Source organism: Bubalus kerabau, chromosome 3, assembly GCF_029407905.1.
Source record: "Bubalus kerabau isolate K-KA32 ecotype Philippines breed swamp buffalo chromosome 3, PCC_UOA_SB_1v2, whole genome shotgun sequence".
Lineage (NCBI taxonomy): Eukaryota > Metazoa > Chordata > Mammalia > Artiodactyla > Bovidae > Bubalus > Bubalus kerabau.
In genome coordinates, this window is record NC_073626.1 from 160,809,889 (window position 1) to 160,832,116 (window position 22,228).

General features: G+C 47.5%; 1 protein-coding gene across 1 annotated transcript in view; it reads left to right on the forward strand.

Annotated features, from left to right (window-relative positions):
* Positions 1-20,948, forward strand: part of TTLL4 (tubulin tyrosine ligase like 4) — a 38,320-nt gene extending 17,372 nt beyond the window's left edge. Inside the window, exons 2-19 of the mRNA XM_055573485.1 lie at positions 3,542-5,111; positions 5,993-6,102; positions 6,451-6,514; positions 10,291-10,412; positions 10,856-10,966; positions 11,329-11,405; positions 12,087-12,278; positions 12,382-12,464; positions 13,013-13,141; positions 14,497-14,619; positions 14,924-15,022; positions 15,346-15,480; positions 15,916-16,053; positions 17,339-17,441; positions 18,185-18,395; positions 18,798-18,868; positions 19,265-19,350; positions 19,673-20,948. Coding sequence (XP_055429460.1) covers positions 3,640-5,111; positions 5,993-6,102; positions 6,451-6,514; positions 10,291-10,412; positions 10,856-10,966; positions 11,329-11,405; positions 12,087-12,278; positions 12,382-12,464; positions 13,013-13,141; positions 14,497-14,619; positions 14,924-15,022; positions 15,346-15,480; positions 15,916-16,053; positions 17,339-17,441; positions 18,185-18,395; positions 18,798-18,868; positions 19,265-19,350; positions 19,673-19,931 — 3,585 coding nt within the window. The 5' untranslated portion in view covers positions 3,542-3,639 and the 3' untranslated portion in view covers positions 19,932-20,948. The remainder of the gene's footprint in view (positions 1-3,541; positions 5,112-5,992; positions 6,103-6,450; positions 6,515-10,290; positions 10,413-10,855; positions 10,967-11,328; positions 11,406-12,086; positions 12,279-12,381; positions 12,465-13,012; positions 13,142-14,496; positions 14,620-14,923; positions 15,023-15,345; positions 15,481-15,915; positions 16,054-17,338; positions 17,442-18,184; positions 18,396-18,797; positions 18,869-19,264; positions 19,351-19,672) is intronic.
* The last annotated feature ends 1,280 nt before the right edge of the window (positions 20,949-22,228 follow it).

Here is a 22,228-nt window from a genome sequence, read left to right on the forward strand (position 1 = left end):
ACTTTTCTTATTCCCTCAGAGGAAAAAAAAATTGTTTCATTTTTAACAGCTTTGTGGAGGTATAACTGACCTAGAAAATATTCATTACCCTGAAGTCAATTATTTTTTAAACTTTATTCTAGGAACTCTTAACATCTTATGATATTTTAGGGGGAGGAAACCTGGGCAGCATTGCTGAGAAGGAGGCCAGACTAGGGCAGTGATCTTCCAACTTCTACTAACATAGCTGTGCATTTATCTACTACAGATACACAAGATTTCCCTATAAAAATCATCAGGGGCTTATGAAGTATATTCATATGAAAAGAGAACAGTGGTAAAAGATAGCCTTTGCAAAACATTAAATTAGAGGAGTAAATACACAGCAGATCTTCATGGGTGGGATGGGGTTTGAGTTGGGCCTGGAAAAGGTAAATGCCGGGCCACTTGCGTCCAGTGTTTCTGGCACTGAGGATTCATGCGGAGGGATGCAGAGCAGTGTGTGCGGGAGGTGAGTGGAAAGGTTGTCTTCACCCAGCCCTAAGGGGGTGTGCAGTGGGGCCCCGTGGCTATGAGGGAAAGCAGGCTTGGCTATGGTGCAGATGAGGACACAGTGGTGGGCTCTTGGGTGCTTCCCCACAAAGGGGTTCAGCATAGTGTTTCCAACCCGCCTTTTGTCTTCCACCTGAAGGTTAGGGATAAGTTTGGAAACAGGGCCTAGGTGTGTGTTTCATTTCTATTTAAGAGGAAGCGTGGAGCCAGACAAACTCAAGTTTTAATTTGGCCACTCCTTGTTAGTTGTTTGTTTATCACCATAAACAAGTTACTTAGCTTTACTGAGTCTCGGGTTCATCATCAGCAAATTGAGCATAGCTCAAATTGAGGATTAAATGAGCATAGTACCTGGTATTTGCTAGGTGCCCAAACTAGCCTTCATCAGTGCTAGTGTTCAATTCAGTTGCTCAGTCGTGTCTTTGCAACCCCATGGACTGCAGCACGCCAGGCTTCCCTGTCCATCACCAACTCTCGGAGCTTACTCAAATTTATGTCCATCGAGTCGGTGATGCCATCCAATCATCTCATCCTCTGTCGTCCCCTTCTCCTCCCACCTTCAATCTTTCCCAGCACCAGGGTCTTTTTTCAGTGAGTCAGTTCTTCCCATCAGGTGGCCAAAGAACTGGAGTTTCAGCTTCAGGATTAGTCCTTCCAATGAATATTCAGGACTGATTTCCTTTAGGATAGACTGGTTGGATCTCCTTGCTATCCAGGAGACTCTCAAAAGAGTCTTCTCTTGGAGAAGTGCTAGTGTATTTCCCCTTTATTTACTTTTTTTTTTTTTCCAGTTTATCCAGTCAACAGAATATTGAGCACTTACTGTGGGTGAGACCTTGTACTGGGAACAACATGTTCGTTGCTCCTAGTCAGATGAGTAGTCCTTGTTAATGTTCAGTGTCATAGAGACAGCAATGGTGGCCAGCACAGAGATGAGGCATCCTGTTTGAACTGGGGAGTCCAGAAAGGCTACCTAGAGATGGTGACACAGCCTTTGAGCTGTGTATTTTTAAGTCTAGTAGACAAGAAGGAAAGGGCTCTAAGGGCACCCAGGAGCCCACCACCATGTCCTCAGGTGCACGGTAGCCAAGCCTGCATTCCCTCATAGCCACGGGCCCCCACTGCACACCACCTCAGGGCTGGGTGAAGACAACTGTCCCCTTCACCCCCTGCACACACACTAGGAAGTGACACTTGTAGAGACCTGAAGGTCTGTGATGGCAGGATGCACACGAGAAGTTACACGTCGAGTGACATTCAGGGGGCAGCAGCATGAAATCTCGTTTCCTTATCCCTTTCTGCCATCACTTTGGTGAACCTGTTGTGCCTCATTGGTGGGGAGAGATGTGGATTCCCATAAGATGACTACGTAAGTTGGAACGTGAGCCTGTTATGTGTACATGACACACACTCAGGTGTGTGGTCTTATAAAATCACCACAGGGTCTGACCCCTCCCTTTGTGCTTGTCTCCCATAAGCGCGCAGAGTGTAGCTGTGCCCTGCACAGTATTTCCATAGTTTGGATTTGGTGGAGGTCCATTTTCTGTTACCTTGAGTTTGCATTTACTGGCATCAAATCTGGTTTTAGCTGTGATGCTATTTTTCACCCACTATCATTTTGAATAGCGGCAGTGATTTTTTGGTACTCTTCTTGAGAAGGACTCCCACACAGGTCAGTCTTTGCAGGAAAAGAGGGCGATATCACATGGCTTTTGTAGGCTTTTTGTTGGTGGAAAACAGCAGCAGTTCCTGTAGCCATAGGCAGGAATGAGAATCTTCCTTGGCCATTGTTCTCCTATCAGAATACAAAGCCCTCTCCCCATTGTCATTTGTGTCTTAAATAAAACTTGAGCAAGAAAATTCTCTGCTATTTCCTTCCCTTTAGCCACTGTGAAAATACTTGATTAAGATGCCAGCATTTCATTCAGAATTATCCCAGATGTATGACTTCTTATAGAAGAGTCTTGTGTTTCTCCCCTGGATGCTGTCATAAAAGCAGGCTCACCCTTCCCTGCAGGTGTAAAAAACTGCAGAATATTTTTCATTTAGAAATCAAATGACCATGCAAAACTGACTATTTGGAACCCAGAGCTATAGACTGATTCAGAGGTTTTGTTTTAGAGGAAAGATTGAATTAGGGAATGCAAGAGACAGGCTCTCTCTCCCCAAGATGAGCCCAGACTGAAGCCTGGGATTTGGAATAAAGAAAGTTTCTCTCTTCTTCTTGCCTGTATATTCTACTCCTGGACCTCTCCTGTCCCAGTGTGGCTGCTAGAAATAAAATCACTTTAAGTAAAAAGAATGTTGATATCTAATTCCATCTTGTTTCTTCTCTTTTCCACCAACACATTGGTTGGAATTTAAGCCTGTATAGTTGGCTAGACTCTTGAAGAGATGAAATTACTGTCTCAGCTACAGAACGCACCCCAGAGGTCAACAGGAGAAATCCATGCTCTTGTCTGAACTTGTCTCACTTAGTCTTTGGAAAGCAGACCACATCAGGGGCAGCTTGAGAATTGGTGAGGGAGCAGTACATGTAAAATCTTCTCACATGATCTTGGAGCATTCAGAATTGGTTGATGAGGAGGAAGGTGTTGGCTGGCTTCTCTGCCACACCCAGGCTTGCCTTATTCCTAGGCACACGGGTGTCAGGTGATGGAAGGAAGCCACTCATGTAAACTTGTGAACGATGAGGCAGAAAGGTGTGAATTTTTCTTTGGAGAAAGAGGAAAGAGCTCTCTGAGAGAAAGGGAGCATGTGAACAGATTTCACCCGGTGGCACCTTAACGTCCCAGTCCTTGATGAAGCCAGCTCATCAAGGCATGAGGGCAGCAGGAAGTCCACGGAGAACACCCTCGAAATCTAGTGTTCTTCTCTCAGGGCCCCAAATGATGACTGAGACTGGTTGCCCAAGAAGTGCTAAAGCAGGGCTCTTGCTTGCCAGGGTACCACTGTAGCCTTGTGTCTGTCCTGGGACTGGAACATTCCCAGCTGTCTCTCTCCCCTTCAGGCTGACGGACTTCAAGCATGCAGCTGCTACTGCTGGAGGCACCTGGCACCTCACCTGAGCCGGGCCATGAGGCCATGTGGCCGTGATGTGGGCTCCTCATGGCCTCAGCAAGAACAGAGCACTACGATATCAGCCTCCGCCGGGGACACAGCTTGAAGCAGAGTGGGCCCACGGGCACAGCACCTACCCCATCACCCGAGAAACCCTCCGAGGGCAAAGTCTGGGCTCAGGCTCATCAGCAGGTGAAGCCAATCTGGCGGCTGGAGAAGAAACACGTGGGGACACTTTCAGCAGGGCTGGGTGCACCCCCGCAGCCAGCGTACTTGTTTTGCCCCAGCACTCTAGGTAGCTCCGGGACCTCGGCTGTCACTGCGAGCCACGGCAACTGCTGTTACCTGCACTCCCTCCCAGACCTGTTCAGCAGCACCCTGCTGTACCGCCGCTCCAACTACAGGCACAAAGCATACCAGCAGCTGGAGTCTTTCTGCTTGCGTTCAAGCCCGTCAGAAAAAAGACCTTTCTCTCTCCCTCAAAAGAGGCTCCCTGTCAGACTCACTGCCAACAAGGCCACGTCTTCCAAGCTCATCCCCATGGCATCCTCATCCACGGAACCGTACTCCTCACTGGGAGCGGCCGGGGAAAGTCTTACAGGGAGGAGCCTGGCCTCTGCCATCTCAGGGAAGACCCCATCTCCACTCTCCTCTTCTTCCTCTTCCTACAAACCCATGCTGAACAACAACTCCTTCATGCGGCCAAATAGCACTAAAGTGCCTTTATTGCAGGCCACAGAGGGCCTGAAGCCAGTATCCTCACCCAAGGTCCAGCTTATCTCCTGGCAACACTCAGGGGGCACCGGAGACTGTGCGTTCCAGTCTGTTGAGCACAAGGCGCCCAAGAGCAGTGGCCCTGCCCTAGACGACGCCCCTCCCCACAGCATGCTGTCTACCCCCAGCTCCTTGGACACCTCTACCACCAGTGTTGCCTCTTCCCTCTACAGCCAGAGTAACTTAGTCACCAGGACTCAGTCGTATCCCTGTGGCCTGGAGGGTGACCCTGTTTCCCAGACTCTGACTAAGGAGGTTCGGTTCACTGAGGCTGTGAGGAAGCTGACTGCAAGAGGCCTTGAGAAGAAACCAAGGCAAGGCTACCATTTTGAACAGACTTACTTCATGAATCCCAGCTTGCAGTGGGATCTCCTCAACCAAAACAGGCAGTGGAAACCTCCTGTGGCCAGCCAGCAGGTCCCTCAGGAGGACGCTGGAGCAGACAACAGGGCCCTCCCTGCAGTCTCGGACCCCGGGGGCTTGGACAGTGCAGTCTTCTGTACCAAACGCATCAGCATTCACCTCCTTGCCTCACATACCAACGGGCTCAGCTATAGCCCTGCCTGTGGATCTGCGATCGACTCCCCACTTCTTGGAGAAGACAAGACTCCAGTTCTGCCTTCTCCACCTCAGCCCCTTGGTGTAGCCGAGGTGGCCACCCGCCTCTCTTCCATCCATCTGGACAAACTTGGGAGAGAAGGGCCTAAGGAAGCCAGGGAGCTGAACTCACTTCCTAGGACTATTGGGTAAGTTGAAGAAAGTGTTTGGATCATTTCAAGTAGTAGAATGTATACACACCTGGTGACACTGACCCTGTGTCTCTGAAGGTTGGTTTGTATTTTTTAAGTGCCCTGGAATGTTGGTTTTCACTTTAGGGCAGAGATTGGCAAGCTACACCTTTCAGGCCAAATCCTGCCCTCGGCCTGCTTTTGTAAATAAGGCTTTATTGAAATGCAGCCTTATTCATTTTCTACTGTCTATGACTGCTTTCTTGTTTTAATAATAGGGTTGCATAGTTGCAACAGACTGAATGACCCACAAAACTGAAAATATTTACTCTCTGGTCCTTTAGAGGAAGAGTTGGCTAAGACCTGCTTTAGGTTATAACCAGGGAAAAATAAGAATTTCCAACATCATGTGTTGGGGACTGTGATTTCTCGACTTAATTCCAAACCAAATCAGGTTCTCAGTCATTCCTGGTATGACAGCTGTTTCAGAGTTAGGACACACACTTAACTGGCTTCTTGTGCCTTGTTATTTCTCTGGAACCATGGTCCACCAAGGCCTTTTCTGAGTTTCTAGAGAGAGGTCCAGGGACCTTTGATGTCTGTTACCACACATTGACTGATGGTGTTTTATATTCAGAACTTTGTATTTATATACTATGAGGGACTTCAAGGAAAATGGAAGGCAGAGTACCTCTCTGTGGAGTCAGAGACATGGGGTTGAGGAACTGTGGCCAGGCCGAAGCTCTGAGAGCAAGAGGAGTGGGTTGTAAGGCCCAGGCAAGGGCCAGCAGACTAGTGACTAAGGAAGAGACAAACACTGGGAAATGATGAAGGAAGGAGAATCCAGCGTGACCTCTCTTACGGAGCTGGCTGGGCTGGGGCATGATTCTTTCTTACAGTTCAGCTACTGACCTCCAGCTAGACCCGGTTGAAACTGAAGATCTGGAAGAAGAACTACTAGATGGTTTGGAAGACTGCTGCAGCCAGGATGGGAACGAAGAGGAGGAGGGTGAGTAGAGGACTCTCTCCTCCAACTGGGAATTGGTCACCACTGCTAGGGAAGGGGGGCTAATGATTATATACCAGCTCCTCAACTCACTTTGTCACCTGCATTTATCATTTACTTTGGGGGTCTGAGGGCGGGAGTGGCTTTGGGGGGGCTTGTTCTCTAGTCCCCTGTCCCCCGAGTCTTGCCTTCTCCTTGCAGCTTTTGAGCTCAGGGGAGGCGGTGCAAGGCAGCAATGGGTGCTTGTGGCTCTTCGAGAAGGCTGAGCCAGGATGTCTGAGGAAGAGCCGCCTGGGCGTGGTGACTGAGTGGCAGCCTCTCCCACCTGGGCCTTCTCTGTTCTTCCCCCAGGAGACTCAGAGTGCTCCTCGTGCAGTGCCGTCTCCCCCAGCGAGTCGGTAGCAGTGATCTCTCGGTGAGTCCTGACTGTGTAGGTTGTTGGCAGACACTCATTTACCTTCTCTTGAGGATTATAAAGGGAGGAATCACCCAAGTTATTAATTAATGGCCCTGAATTTTTATAGTTAGGACTTTAGTTTTCAAACAGGAATCAGTGGGAGGGAACAGAAGTATATTTTATCAGCTGAGCTTAAAATCAGTACTGTGTTTCTTGTGCTGCGATTCAGTCTTTGGGCTCCAAGAAATTGTTCAAGTAAAAAGCAAATAATCTCAAAAGGTAGTTAGAAAATTAATAACTAATTTCACGAAGAGACAATGTTTGAGGTAGATTCTTAGTTAGGCTGCACACATGAGGATATTTGCCACCTTGCCTTTTAAATGTGTCCCAAAGTCAGAAACAGTTCTGAGATAGATAATATCACTAATTGGAGCTTTTTTTCAGTGCTCTTTTGCTTCCTTTGAAAGTTGGTTTTATAAGACTAAAGTTGACCTTAGTAATAAATTTAATTTAAAATTCTGTAGCTAGAATCTAGAGTATTTTATTGACTGCCCTTCATGGAATCTGAGGGATACCTATCTCTGCCTAGGAAACCAAGAAGTCCATGTCTTAATGTAGACCCTTCTTTTGTAGAACACATAATTGTAGAATGGTGCATAACTGAGATGTGGAATCAGGGGGAGGAAGGAACACAGGACACTGTAAATGAGGACATGTCTTTATGCTAAAGAGTTTTAGAACTTGCTTACAGATCATATAGACCACCTCTCTGGGTAGAAAGTTAACATTCTTCAGTATAATCTTCCTTGTTTCCTTCATCACTTCCAACTTTGTCTCAATATGAGGCTCTTATCTTCATTAATTATTTTTAGATATTTAAAAAAACCTCACAAAGTACCAACCATTAAAGTTTTTTTCCTTTAAAAAATAACTTCTACTGAAAGTGTAAAAAAAACAAAGTTCCTATTCTAATTTTAATTCTACTCTGGCCGTACATGTCAAGGCTTGCCTAGCATGTGGAGCAGCCAAACTCTGGTTGCTTTCCTTTGTGTTGGCTCTGCCTTAGATGAAGCTAAGAGGAAGAGTTAGTCTCATCTAAGATTAGTATGGACGAGGCAGGCTGCATCTCTGAATGTGATGGTGGCTGCATCTGTCCCAGTTTTAGAGTTCCAAACCAGCAAGGTGGAGAGAGTTGTTTAGAAAATGGAGAGACAGAATAGGGACTTTCTGTGAAGGTTGGTAGAAATCCTGTCATAGGTATCCTGTATCTGGTGCATAAATTCTGTTACTTTAAGCCTAACCCATTGCTCTTTCAGATAAGCAAATCTACTCCTGGCCGTATATATTAGATGTTGACCAAGGACTTCCACTCGCTCAAAGAGAAACATTTAACGTTTAATTGACTTGGAGCCTCTTTTCCACACTTCAGGGTTATCTAGGTTTGTCTTCAGGCCTAGTTCAAGACAGCTGCACAGCCCTTTGTTTAACCTTTCTGATTTTTAAGATAAAATTCACAAAAGGTGTTTGTTAATTCTATGTTCATTAATTAATTTCTACAAAATGCACAGTCTATATAAGGCTTAAAACATGAGGTCAAACAAATGGAGGTTAAAGAATTCTAAACCACTTTGCATTTTGACTAAAATCAGGCATCTTTTTAGATTGCTGAAATCTTATTTTTTCCCAATTATGAAAGATTTATTTATTATAGAAAATTTTGCACAGAAAAATCATTGAAAACACTACCTGTTTCCTCTGTCCAGCAATAGTATGTTACATTTCCTGTTGAATATTCTTTTTCTAAGAATCATGTGAAATTAGAAATGGCATTGGTCAAGTTCAGCCTCTGTTTTTTCAGATATGAAAATTGAGGAACAGGGAAATTAAGTAACTATTTGCAAGGTCAAGGTTTTTAGCACCACTAGACCAAAAGTCATGCCTTTTGAGGTTAATTTCAGTACTCTTGAGAGGCAGCTAACAAAGATTTTCTTTTCTTTTTTTTTTAATTAAACTTTTGATTTTGAGACATTTATAGATTTTCATGCAGTTTTAAGAAATAATACAGAGAGTCCCTGAATTCTTTACCCAGTTTCCCCTGTGGTAACATCTTACACAGCGATAGTACAATATAATGTGACCAAGACATTAACGTTAGTGAAGATGTGAACGTTTCTGTCACTGCAAGAATGCCTCCTGTTGCCCTGAGAGCTGCGCCCACTTCCCTCCTACTCTCATCCCCTTCTTAACCCTTCATAACCAATAGTTTTGTTGTTTCAGGAATGTTATTCAAATGGAATGATAGCCATATGTAGCCTTTTGGGATTGGCTTTTTTCACTCAGCATATTCTCTACAGATTCATCCAAGTTGTTACACGTATGCATAGTTCATTCCTTTATATTGCTCAGTAGTGGCCCATGATATGGATGGACCACTTTGTTTAACCAGCCACCTGCTGAAGGATATTTTGTTTCCAGTTTTTGACTATACAGATAAAGCTGCTCATTGTGTACATATTTTTGAATGAACCTTTAAGTCTTCATGTCTCTGAGATAAATGCTGGGTTCTATGATAATTGCATGTTTAATTTTTTTAAGAAACTTCCAAAGCTATTTTCCACAGTGGCTGTACCATTTTACATTCCTGTCTTGCCTTTGTTTTTAAATATGAACTCATTGTTTTTGATTTTCAACAATCTTAAATTCTAATATTCAGTAAATGGAAAGTCTTTAAAGTAAAAAAATTTGGAAATGAGGAATAGAGTTGAATTAATTGGATTTATTTAATTAATTGGAATTAATATTTAACTCAACCCAATAAAATTCATTAAAATTTTCTCACGTTTGAAACACTGAGGTGTTTTATGTACAGTGCCTATTTCTGTTGTGCTGAAAAATAACAGGTAGAGTATTTCTTTATAAACTGAAAATTAATCTTAAATAATAAATATTTGTGGATCACATCAGCCTGAAATAGAGGGTCATAACTATCCTCTCCATTTTCAATGTTATCTGAAGAAATTATCTGGGTCTGTCAGCTTGTGTCCAATAGATGGTCTACGTCTTCCTATTTGAGACTCCTTGAGCTAGCCTTGATCAAGACATTATTGGAATAACAGTAGGGACCCCATGGCCCACTGCTCCGGATTCCCAGACTGTCTTACTGCCACACTGTTACATAAAAGTCTGATGTCATGAATGTCTGATGTCTCTGTTTTCAAAACAGAGAAGAGCATTAATCATCCATATATCTTCAGATAAATATAAAATGAGTTAGAAGTAGCACTGCTTCTTTTCTTTCTGTTGCTTTTTCCCCTTTTTCTTTTTAAAAACCTCTTTACCTCTTCTTAGTTCTTTCTGTCTTTTCTGCTTTTCCTCCTCTTTTTTTATCCATATCATTCTTTTTCTCTCCTCATCTATTTCTCTTTGTCTAAGCGTAGCATATTCCTCTACTGCTGCTCCTGCTGCTGCTAAGTGCTCCATCCACTTAAACTCCTTACTTACTCTCAGAGCCACTCTTTTCAGGGACCTCCCCAGCCTATAGCTCATCACAGGAAATTTTAGTTGTATCATAGAATGCAATATTGGAAAACTTTGTCTTTAGGTGACATTTATGGTGTGATTGTATATAGGTTAGCCTTAGCATGGATTAATATTTGCAGAGTAATTATTGAGCACTTGTTTCTGTAGAATCGCAGTGTAGAAGATAGCACCCTGAAAGAAACGATGTGTAACGGTAACAGCACTCAAAGTTGTGGCTTTGCCTTTCTCTACCGAATGGCTGTTTTTCATTGTAGGAACTGCATGGAGTTTCTGACCAAACCCCTTTCCAATGAGAAAGTTGTTCGACCAGCCCTCATCTACAGTCTCTTTCCCAACGTGCCCCCCACCATCTATTTTGGCACTCCAGATGAGAGAGGTAAACCTGGCCGAGTGTCTACCTGGAACAGCCCCAGGAGAAGGATGCTAGTGAAGCTGGCGATAGGGTGGAAGGGGTTTCCAGAATGGCTGTGTTGGTGCTTGGTTACCCCCCTGGTCCACCAGTCTGATGAGGGGATCTTTATCTGGTCCATCCTTTAGCTGACCCTCTCGGCCCCGTAACCTCATGCTTTACTCTTGACCTTTAACCTTGTGTCTCTCCCCTTTTCATCCTCTTCTTCTCTCTGTGTTCCTCATTCCTGTGCAGTCCCCTTTCTTTCCCAAAGTGTGCTCCTTTGAAACTCTGACCTGGAATAATACTTACTGACTTGCCTACAGGGAATGTTGAGCAACAGTGCCACCTCTTACTTTTACTCACCATGACTCTCCTGCTCTTCTCTACACCCTCCCTGCCCCCCACCCCCTGCCCCTTGTTTTCCCCAGTGGAGAAACTTCCCTGGGAGCAGAGGAAGCTGCTCCGGTGGAAGATGAGCACAGTGACCCCCAACATTGTCAAGCAGACCATTGGACGTTCCCACTTCAAGATCAGCAAGAGTGAGTCACTTGCCTTACTTCAAGCCTGTCCTCTGCCCCAGCAGATGGGCCCTGGGCAGGAGGGAACCCCTAGATTAGCTCCTGCTGTGTGAGGACCCTGTCCTGAAGTTTCCAACTTCATAAGAGGACATAGGTCTGAAATCCCTCTGCCTGGAGCCTGTTCCTCAAAATTGGAAGACAGAGGGCCATTGTTCTAGTCCTGACCCCAGGGCCTCATGTAGGACAGCTCCATGGCAACTCCTAGAAAACCGGGGCTGGGAGCCATGCCCAGGCTCTGGTGGTATTTCTGGGGCCTCTGAGCCACTCTCTGTCCCAGGGACCGAGCTGCTAGTAAGACTGACTTCCTGATGTGCCTTTTATAGGGAATGATGACTGGCTGGGCTGCTGGGGTCACCACATGAAGTCTCCTAGTTTCCGATCAATTCAGGAGCATCAGAAGGTAGGGGCCTTTTCTGAGCTGCTCTTCCCCTGGACTTGGGCAGAGGAAGGTTGGTAGTAGAAATAGGGAAGAGGAGGATGACCATAGTGAAATCAGGAGGGCTCAGAGGGTGGAGAAAGTATGGGAGGTGGGTGCTGTGTGAGCCCCCAGTGGATCATGCTCACCTAGTAGGTCAGCTACAGTGTCTTGGACAGATAAAGCATCTAAGACACTTTTTCCCTGGTGTATCTTGAGATGCAGTGCCTGTTTTCAGTTTATCATGTTTTTCCTCTAACCACTGCATATTGCCTCTGTTCCTCCAAGCTGAATATGTGTAAAGAGGTCTCATTTGGAGTGAATAGTCCCTTTTCCCCAGGAAAGCCAGGTGCTTTTCTTTGTCCTAGAGGCATGGAAAAAGACTTAACAGGTTTTCCTTTACTTTTACGGTGAATGTTATGTCTGTCTTAGTTACTCTTTTACGTCGTGAACTATTGACTCCTAAAGGGCACTACATTGTGTTGTGTTTGTGTTTTAATCATGTTTTTGGTGGATGCTCAGCGCGGGATACTTAAGGACCTTTAGACAGTGACAGTCAGATGGAACAGTTTAGAATGTTGGAATGGTGTAGTGAGTCTTGCTGTCTTCCTCGTGGTCTCACATGGCCCTGTCTCTCCCTGCTCCCACCCTCTGTCCCCTCTGCAGCTAAACCACTTCCCAGGTTCATTCCAGATTGGGCGCAAGGACCGACTGTGGCGGAACCTGTCCCGCATGCAGAGCCGCTTTGGCAAGAAGGAGTTCAGTTTCTTCCCCCAGTCCTTCATCCTACCCCAGGACGCCAAGCTCCTGCGCAAAGCCTGGGAGAGCGGCAGCCGCCAGAAGTGGATTGTTAAACCAGTGAGTGGTCCTGGCGGGCGGCAGGCAGGGCCTAAGAGTGGGAGCGCCAGAGTATTGGGCCAGGTAGGCAAATCCTTTCCTCTCCTCTCCACTCAACCTCTAGCCAGCGTCCGCTCGAGGCATCGGCATCCAGGTCATTCACAAGTGGAGTCAGCTCCCCAAGCGGAGGCCCCTTCTGGTACAGAGGTGAGCCCGTCTCCAGCTGTGACTCCACTCCCTGCTTCCCACCTCCTCAGCCTCGGAGGGCCCCTTTTCACCATGTTCTTTTGTCCTTTGTCCTCCCAGCCAAAGACCTTCCTCAGCCCACTCTTTAAAGGTCTTTATCCTGGGAACCCAGAGAAGGCAATGGCACCCCACTCCAATACTCTTGCCTGGAAAATCCCATGGATGGAGGAGCCTGGTAGGCTGCAGTCCATGGGGTCTCGAAGAGTTGGACACGGCTGAGCGACTTCACTTTCACTTTTCACTTTCATGCACTGGAGAAGGAAGTGGCAGCCCACTCCAGTGTTCTTGCCTGGAGAATCCCAAGGATGGGGGAGCCTGTTGGGCTGCCGTCTATGGGGTCGCACAGAGTCAGACACGACTGAAGCGACTTAGCAGCAGCAGCAGCAGATCCTGGGAACCATTAGCTGGCTTTTGCTGTGGCTCAGTTACCTGCCAAGCCCTGTCTCATCTGTCCTGTCCCTGAAGCTGGCCTTCTGTCTTGTCCCTGAAGCTGGCCTTTCTCTTTGTAGGTATCTCCACAAACCCTACCTCATCAGTGGCAGCAAGTTCGATCTGCGGATCTATGTTTACGTCACCTCCTATGATCCTCTACGGATTTACCTCTTTTCAGATGGACTCGTCCGCTTTGCCAGTTGCAAGTATGTGGTGGTGGTGGCGGCTCACCCTGACAGCCTTGGGGATTTGCTTTTCCTCCAGGGAGGGAAGCTGGAGAACACCAAAGAGGAAAATAACCTATGTTTTGGTAGTTTTTATTAGCAAAGGAGAAGGTGGAGTGCCTTTGGGAAAACCTTGTCTTTCTTTTCTTCCATGTGACAGCTTTACTTGTACATCAAACACTTCTGACACCACCTATAACCGGATGGTGGGTTTTTTTCTCCCCACACAAAGCATTTCTATACAACACCAACTGGCTGTCCTACAGTTGAACTCAATTCTGATATGTCTGTCTGGGGACATCATCAGATCCCATGGGTCAAGGGCTGAGTCTCACCAGGCTGCCCCTCCCTCCACCACCTGTGATGCCAGTCACAGGTGCGGGCGGCTCCCTGTGCGTCTCACCAGTGGCTGTAAATCAGAGGTTCCCATGAACCCCTCCTCAGGGCTGGGGGTATCAGTTTGGTTAATTTTCTAGAGCAGCTCACAGAACTTAAGAAAACACTGCTTATATTTATTGATTTATGAAAAATGGATGTGATAAAGGATACAGAACAGGGGGATGGAAGAGATGAACAGGGCAAGGCGTGTGAGGAAAGGCACCAAGCTTCCATGCCCTCTCTGGGCGGCCGCTCTCCCAGCATCTCCACAGGTTCACCCACCTGGAAGCTCTCATATTTGCGGAATTTTTACAGAGGCTTCAGCACTTGGGCTTGATTCATCATTAGCTCCATTTTCAGCCCTTCTCCCTTTTTTAAGATAATGGGAGTTGGGTGGGGCGAGCTGAAAATTCCAACCATCTAATCATGTCTTGGCCTTTCCAGTGACTGGCTGTCATCCAGGAGCCATCAGGAGCTCACCCAGTGTCACCTCGTTAGAACAAAAGATGCTCCTATTACCCAGGAAATTATAACGGTTTCAGCAGCTCCGTGTCAGGAACTGGGGTCAAAACACCAAATCTGAGAACAAAGTTGCTCCTTATACTTGTACCACTTAGGAATCTACAAAGGTTTCAGGAGCTCTATGTCCGGGAGTGGGGCAGGGTCCAATATATACATATTTATTATTATAAATCACAGTATTACATGCAGAATGGGAAATAAGGGGGTTCTCTACTTCACTAAACAGGGAGGGTCTGTCTACAGAACTGAGGTAGGATAAAATAGGAGATAAGTTTAGCTGTAGTGTTCTAGAAACCTTACCAGAAGATGTGCTTCTCAGACTCTTTTGCATCCGCAAAGATCTGTCCACTTTACCTGCTCAGGATCTGGAGACATGTTTGGACCATTAACCATCTGCTGTATCACCATCTCCCCTCTGCCTTTCCTCTCACTTGTAGGTATTCCCCTTCCATGAAGAGCCTTGGCAACAAATTCATGCACCTGACCAACTACAGTGTCAATAAAAAGAATGCCGAGTACCAGGCCAATGAGGATGAAACAGCCTGCCAGGGCCACAAATGGTACCCAGACAGTGTCCCCATCAAGTGGAGGCCTGCAGGAATACAGGGTTCTAGGGTTTGGGGAGGTTTCAGGGGAGTGGTGAATGGGAGGAGTAATATAAAACCCAAAGATTATATCATATAGATACTTGGCAATTCAGAATTGGTCTCTTTGTATCCAAACTCCTCTCTGTCCTAATTCAAAACATCAAAAGAAGACATATGAAGGAGATACCTTTGGGCCTCTTACTCCTTTTTCTTCCTCTTCACTGATCATTCATGGATTCTAACCCTAAATACTCCCTTCTTCTCCCCTGCCTCACAGGGCACTGAAGGCTTTATGGAGCTACCTGAGCCAGAAGGGAGTCAACAGTGATGCCATCTGGGAGAAGATAAAGGATGTCGTTGTCAAAACCATCATCTCGTGAGTCACACTGCCACCCTGGGTGGGGCCTGCCACCAAGTCCTCTCTCTCTCGTGGGCCTCCACACTGCTGTTCTCTAAACTCTAGCCCATGCTGTGTTTCCGTTTCTGAGGACAGGGTTTAGGAAGGAAGAGAGAAGACTTAAATCCTGCTGTACTGAACTGCATCCCTAGAAGCTGGCTCCAGGTCACAGGCATCTCTAGAGCTGCTTTTCTTGGGTGGCTTCCTTTTTCCCATCTCTGAGCCACTCCATGGGCCTAGGCAGCTCTAGGCAGGGTCTTTGGGAGGAGCTGAACTGAATACTTTATCCTCTCTGGGACCAGGTCAGAACCCTATGTGACCAGCCTGCTGAAGATGTATGTGCGGCGGCCTTACAGCTGCCACGAGCTCTTTGGTTTCGATGTCATGCTGGATGAGAAACTCAAGCCCTGGGTTCTAGAAGTGAACATCTCCCCCAGGTAGGTGTTCTCAGGGAGCACAATAGGAGCCTTTCCCTGGCCTCCTGATGCTATTTCTGCTCCAGTCCTGCTGACTTTGGGAAGACCTTTCCTTCCCTAAATCCCTTCATAGTTAGTTTACTGTTTACTCTTTGTTTGTTCTTGCTATCATTTCAAGGTTTTCTGATATTGGAGACAGGCTGTTAAAAGTTGCTCTTTTAAACTTGATACCTACTGCATACTTTTCCTCTAGCAAACCAAAGTCACAGGCAGGAACCACCCCGATCGAGGTTATTCACTACCTGTGGGGCAGAAAGACCCCCATGATGATCATGAGTTTGGGTGTAAATGCGGCTGGTGTTGACTTGGACATGTCAGTTTTAGTGTCTGGAAACAGTTGGACTGGAAACAGTTTTAGTGTCTGCTTGTAGCACTCTTTGTATGCTTTCCCCAAAGCCTCCACTCCAACTCTCCGCTGGACATCAGCATCAAAGGCCAGATGATCCGTGACCTTCTGAACCTGGCAGGCTTTGTTCTGCCCAATGCAGATGATATCGCTTCCAGCTCCAGCAGCTCCAGCAGCTCCACCACCAGGTCAGCCCCCTTGCTTGTCTGGGAAGGGATGGTGTCTGGGTGTTCCTTCCTACTTGGTCTCCCTTGCTGCTCCATCTCCCACTGCAATATATCCACACACCACCGCCATGTCAGTGTTCCTAAAGGCATGTTTGGTTAATTGCTCCCCTGCCAAGGAATCCCTACAGGGCCTAGGAACCAGCTTTAAATTCCTCAAGCAGACAGTCAAGGCCCTAGCCGGTTTTTCCCAGGCACCCCATCCTTTACTCCTCTTCCCAGCTCATGTGCTCTGACAAACTGGATCACGCTTAGAACCTCAGGGTTGGAAGGATCCTTAAGGATTAGTTAGTCCAGTCTCCTCTCTGAATCGTGTGCTGCCTCTCATTGTTCCCCTATGGTGTCCCCTCCTCTGCTCATGGGGTTCCTTCCTCCTGAAATTCCACTCAGCAAGACCTCCCTGTTTTGACCTCACCCATCCATCCAAGCCTAGCTGAAGGCAACCTCTTCATGAAACCAGCTCAATGTGTGGTCTCTCCTCCACACTTTCAAAGCGCTCAGAACCACACTTGAGGAAAGGGAGCTAATATTTAGTTGGTATCTCCTCTGTGTACAGAAAAGCCTAAAGTTTATCTCCAAAGTAGCCCATGAAGTTGGTATTAGTATCCTCAGTTTACAGATGAGGAAACTGAAAAATCACTGGGATTTAAGTGACCCATCCAAGGTCATTCATCTGCAGAGCTATAGAGCTGGGCTTCAAATCCTATGGGCTTCAAATCCTAATTTGTAGCAACAAGACTTGCTTTCCACATTGTACCTTATAGTTTTAGACTTGGCTCTGTGCTGTAGTTGTTACTTGATCCATGCCATCCTGTGAGCTCCTTGGAGGCTGTCTTTGTCTGTCAGTAGTAATTGTAGTAATGTGAAGTAAGGGGCAGGGCGTCAGGGATCCTGTCCAGGATCACACAGCCAGTAGGGCCAACCTGGGTATTTAGTAAGTGTTCACTCAGTTCAACTACACTGAAGTATACAGTGATTATTCCATGGTCTTTTTTTTTTTCCATTTAAATACAACTTAAAGAGGATGCTTTGTACCCTTTTAGTTCTTTCGTGGTGCTGGATCTTTGACTCTTGGGCTATATGAGTGTAGTGCATTGCAGTCTGATCTACTCCAATAACAAACTTCTGTCCATCTTTCTTTGTCTTCTCCTGAGGAGGGTGTCTTTCTGGGCTGAACCTTCTCTCTACATGTACTCAGGATGTGAAGCTGCTGACCTTACCCCTTGCCCCCTTCCCACCCCCGTCTTAGCTTGCCCAGCTCACCCAGGGACAGATGTCGAGTGGCCCCAGAGTACTTCACTGCACAGAAGATGAAGAAAGCCTATTACCTGACCCAGAAAATTCCTGATCAGGTAGGAGACTGCCTTTACCCCAGTGCCAGCAGAAAGCTTCCCTGGTCAAACCTGTGGGGCCCCAAGGCAAACAGCTCTTCATCCCTCTCAGGCAGGATTTCTTACATACCCACATGCAGGGATTTGCTGGCATGTATGTCACTAGAGAGGACTTCCCTGGTGGCTCAGATGGTAAAGCGTCTGCCTACAACGCAGGAGACCCGGGTTCGATCCTTAGGTCAGGAAGATCCCCTGGAAAAGGAAATGGCAATTAGAGGAGAGAGCTGATGGCCTTTAGTATGTGTTCAGCAACCACTGTTCTTAGCAAAATACTGTGCCAGTCCACTCTTCTTGTAGACCTGTTGACCCTATGGGTTTCTTTCCCAGAGGGGCACTGAGCTCCTGGAAGGCTTAACTTTCTCAGCAGATAAGGGAGTCAGACGGAAGGATGGCAGACATAAGGCTGTGGCCACATCTGAGTTGCTGGATTCTGATCTTGACTTCATCCAACAAGTCATTTAACATCTGTGCCCCCTGGCTCTCCTCACCACTGCCAAGAATCTCTTCATCCTCTGAATAAGCTCAGTAGATCTGGGAATAGATGAGGTCCAAAGCTAGCCATCCCAGCCTGCCCTAGTGGTCTTTGGAAAGTCCTGGAGCCTTAGGACCCTGAAGCCATGCTTCCTACCCCCAGTTTCTTCATTCTCTGCCTCTGCCTTACATGCTTTGCCACCCGTTTTCCCCCCCTGGTCTTTGGGCCGTAGGACTTCTACGCATCTGTGCTGGATGTCCTGACACCAGATGATGTTCGGGTTCTAGTTGAGATGGAGGATGAGTTTTCTCGCCGTGGTCAATTCGAACGCATTTTTCCATCTCGAATCTCTTCTCGCTATCTCCGCTTTTTTGAGCAGCCACGATATTTCAACATTCTCACCACCCAATGGGAACAGAAGTACCATGGCAACAAGCTCAAAGGTGATGTGTCTTCCCTGCCCCCAGGAGGCCATGTTTAATGAGAGGTTAAATCCCAGTAGACCAAGGAACAGGCCTCCGTGGCAAGAAGAATAGGCCAGTTGATTCCACCTTCTTCTTTTTTCTTTTAAGATGACTCTTTTATTAATTAATTATTTTGGCTACACTGGGTCTTCACTGCTGTGGATGGAGTTTCTCTAGTTTTGTGACAAGCAGGCTCTAGGGCCTAGGCTCAGTAGTTGTGATGCATGGGCTTAGTTGTCGCACAGTATGTGGGATCTTCCCAAACTGGGGTTCAAACCTGTGCCCTTGCATCAACAGGCAGATTCTTAGTCACTGGACCACCAGGGAAGTCCGATTCCAATTCCATCCTCTTGAGTCCCACCCTTGTTAATCTCATCCTAGGAGTAGATCTGCTTCGGAGTTGGTGCTACAAAGGGTTCCACACAGGAGCCATCTCTGATTCTGCTCCAGTGGTGAGTGATGCTGCCAGGATACAGGGGACAGCCCTGCCTCAGCCCCTCCCTCTCCCACCCTAACAGTTCAGCCTGGGTTGGGTGCGGGTCCAGACTCTCTCACTTCTTCCTAGGGTTCCGCAGGCCTCTGTGTCTCAGGACCCTTCCCTTTCAAGGGATGCTTGCCTCCGGGATTCCCTGGATGCCTTTGTTTCAAGGATCAAAAGTGCTTTGTACCCTCACCTTCTTGTCTGGATCAGGAGGGGGCCAAGACTTACTCTCCCCAACATGGGCCCATTCCGGCAGGGTCACCCTTTAGTCACTCCAAGGTAGAGCTGGAAAAGAGGCCTAAGACCCAGACACTCTCCCCTGATCTTGACCTAGCCCTTTTGGCCTCATTGCTTCCTTTGCTTCCAGTGGACTCTCCCGGCCTCAGTTCTGACTGTCCCAAAGGCTGATGCGACACTCAGTGCTTTCTCCAAGCCAGAGACTGTCAAGCTGAGGTGAGTGCTGCCTGGACAAGGGAAGGGTGTTGGGGGTGAATTCAGAGAGTTTCCTTCCTTCCTCTCTTGCCATATTCTGATGAGATCAGTATTCTCCAGCTGGGGGTTGGTAGGACTATCAGAATACTCTGTCACAGCCTCTTCTTCCAGGCGGCTCTTGGTATGCTCGGTAAAGCTGAGCTGGAGCACAGAAGCAGCCACTTTCAGCCATACTGCAATGAATACTGTGAATGCCTGCTCTAGACTCCAAAGGGAGCAGACTGTGGGTTAAAGTCTCAGTTACACAGAGTCTCAGCCATTTCTTTCCTCCTGTTCCCTTCAGAAAACATGGCTCCACTGAGCGAAATATACCACTGTCTGAAGATGGGACCATGCCCAAGCTGAAGAAGACCCAAGCTGGCCTTTCCTCTCCTCCCAGGAAACTCAGTTCCTCAGAGGACAGTGAGGACACCAGCAAAGAGCCCAGTCTCTCCACCCAGTTGTTACCTGTGATCAAGTTCTCTGGGCAGACTTCGAGACTCTCCGCTTCCACCAGCTCCCAGTCAGCTGGTGGCTCCCTCCTGGCTGCTGTGAGCCTGTGACAGGCCTCTCTCCACTTGCCTGCCCAGGCATACCAGCGTCAGCTACCTCACGGGAACCGGCCGGCCGGGCAGCCTGAGCCCCCACCCCCTCCACTCTGCCCCTCCTCAGAGTATTTTTTGAAGTGGTTGAATTGTAGAGATGGGTATTTGGCGGGCTGAAGGGGTGGTTGGGAGGGGGAGAAGGTGAGACAGGTTCACTGGCTGGCACCTCATATCTCAGCAGAGAAGCTAATGATGGCTACTCAGCCTTATAAAGCAGGGTTTGGTTTCTACCTTCAGAGAGCCACGTGTGGTTTGTTCTGGTGCAGTGGTGTGGAGTTATAACTCAAGAGGAGAAAGCATATTGAACATATTTGGGCCTGAAGTCCCTTGCTCTCTATATAATTGAAGAGATTCCTCTGAGGGTCCTTATTTCCTCAGGTCTCACCCTCTCCCCTTCCCAACCCCCATCCTGAGGAGTCACTTTCAGAAACCTCCAGGCTTCCTCAGTACTTGGGCAAACAGAGACCATGACATGCAGAATCAGTTTCCTGTCGTCCTTGTCTTAAGGACATCACCACCTCCAGACTGTTTTTCCTTTCATGTACCCACCCATCCAGTAGCCCTTGGTCTTCCTGCTCTGACCTCACATCACTACTTGTTCAGCCTTCTAGACTTCCCTCTCACGGATGTTACCTCTTCAGCTCTTAGCTTTCTGTGAGGCGAGAGCTTCTGTGAACTTTGTGAATTTCTCATGGCTGCAGTAAAGGAGCCCAGATAATCCCAAGAGAAGGGTGGAGGAGTTGATGTTCCCCCTTCACTCTCTCTGGTGATCGGGGTCTGGCTCACAGGTCTCTGGGGCATGCAGACTCTGGTGGCCTGGCGGGCAGGTTTCAGAAACAGCCAACATTGTAGCATGAGCTACCAGTCAGGCTCCTGGCTAAACTCTTACACACTGAACTGGATCTACCTCCTGCCCCAAGACTCAGCCAGCAGTGAGTGTTCAATAAATGTTGTTCGCGTGAACTAGAGATCTCACAGGATGTGAACACCTAAACCAGATTTCTTCCTGCCTGGGCTGAAGTGCCACCCAGGGGGAAGCCAAGGTGGGAGAGTTTGGACCAGAAAGGTTGTTTTCACTTGAACTATGCACCTCCTTAACTTGACACTTCCTGGTTGCCTCTCGGCCCCCTCCCCAGCCCTACAGTCCCTTCTTACTTCAGTTTATTTTTCTCCCAGCAGGGCCCAACAAGAAGCCAATTGGTCCCTTGATTCTGACACCCAGGTTTTCCCTTTAGTGCATCAGGCAGGAAGCTCTGCTCACAGTCTGACCCCAGACCATGAACAAGGCTTTCTCTGCCTTTGTTCTTGAGCTTTGGAAAGATAGCCTGCTCCATTCCCTGCTCTGGGAGTTCTGTGGTGAGTTGGAAGGGAACCCTGGAAAAAGCCCTGAGAGGCCTGACTGGGTTCAAGGCCATACCGCTGATATGTGAAGGCCATGTTGACAGCTGTGAAGAAAGCTGCATAGCGAAGTCCTGGGGCATCGCTGCTTGATGGCAAGGACTTCAGAGTCAGGGCCGCAGGAGAGGTGCTTGACAGTCCTGTTTGTTCTCTTCTGATAGCCTGGAAGCCAGTTCCCTCTTGTCCTCTGTGGGTGCCATGTCCTAGTGCAGATGTCAAACCTTGTGACAAGGACAGGAAGCAGCCTTCCTATGAGACCAGCCACCCGCTTAAGCTGTTTGGCTGTGGCTGGTCTTCTGGTGCAAGGGCTTAGGTGCGGAGGCCTGACTGAGCTGTGCTACTCCCTGGAAACCAACTTCAATACCATGCCTCCGAGAATCCCCAGAGAGCACAGCTACTTCCGTTCCCATAACTGGAGAAGGGACCGGCCTTGCAGTATGATAAGAGGCAAGGGAGTAAGTGGTGGGGAAATTAAAGGAGTGGTGGGGATAGACTGTTTTCAGTAGTTTAAAGGGCTTCCCTGGTGGCTCAGACAGTAAAGAATTCACCTGCAATGTGGGAGACCTGGGTTTGATCCCTGGGTTGGGAAGATCCCCTGGAGGAAGGCATGGCAACCCACTCCAGTATTCTTGCCTAGAGAATCCCCATGGACAGAGGAGCCTGGTGGGCTACAGTCCATGGGATTGCAAGGAATTGGACATGACCTAAGCATAGCAATAGTTTAAAACATGTTTGTACTTTTTAAAGTTTTCATCACCTTTGAGTGTCTGATAGATGTGAGTGTGTTGCTGGATGGGAGAAAGGAATGAGGTTTATGTATCATACTTCTCTTTCAGCCTTGAGAGAAAATGATCTTG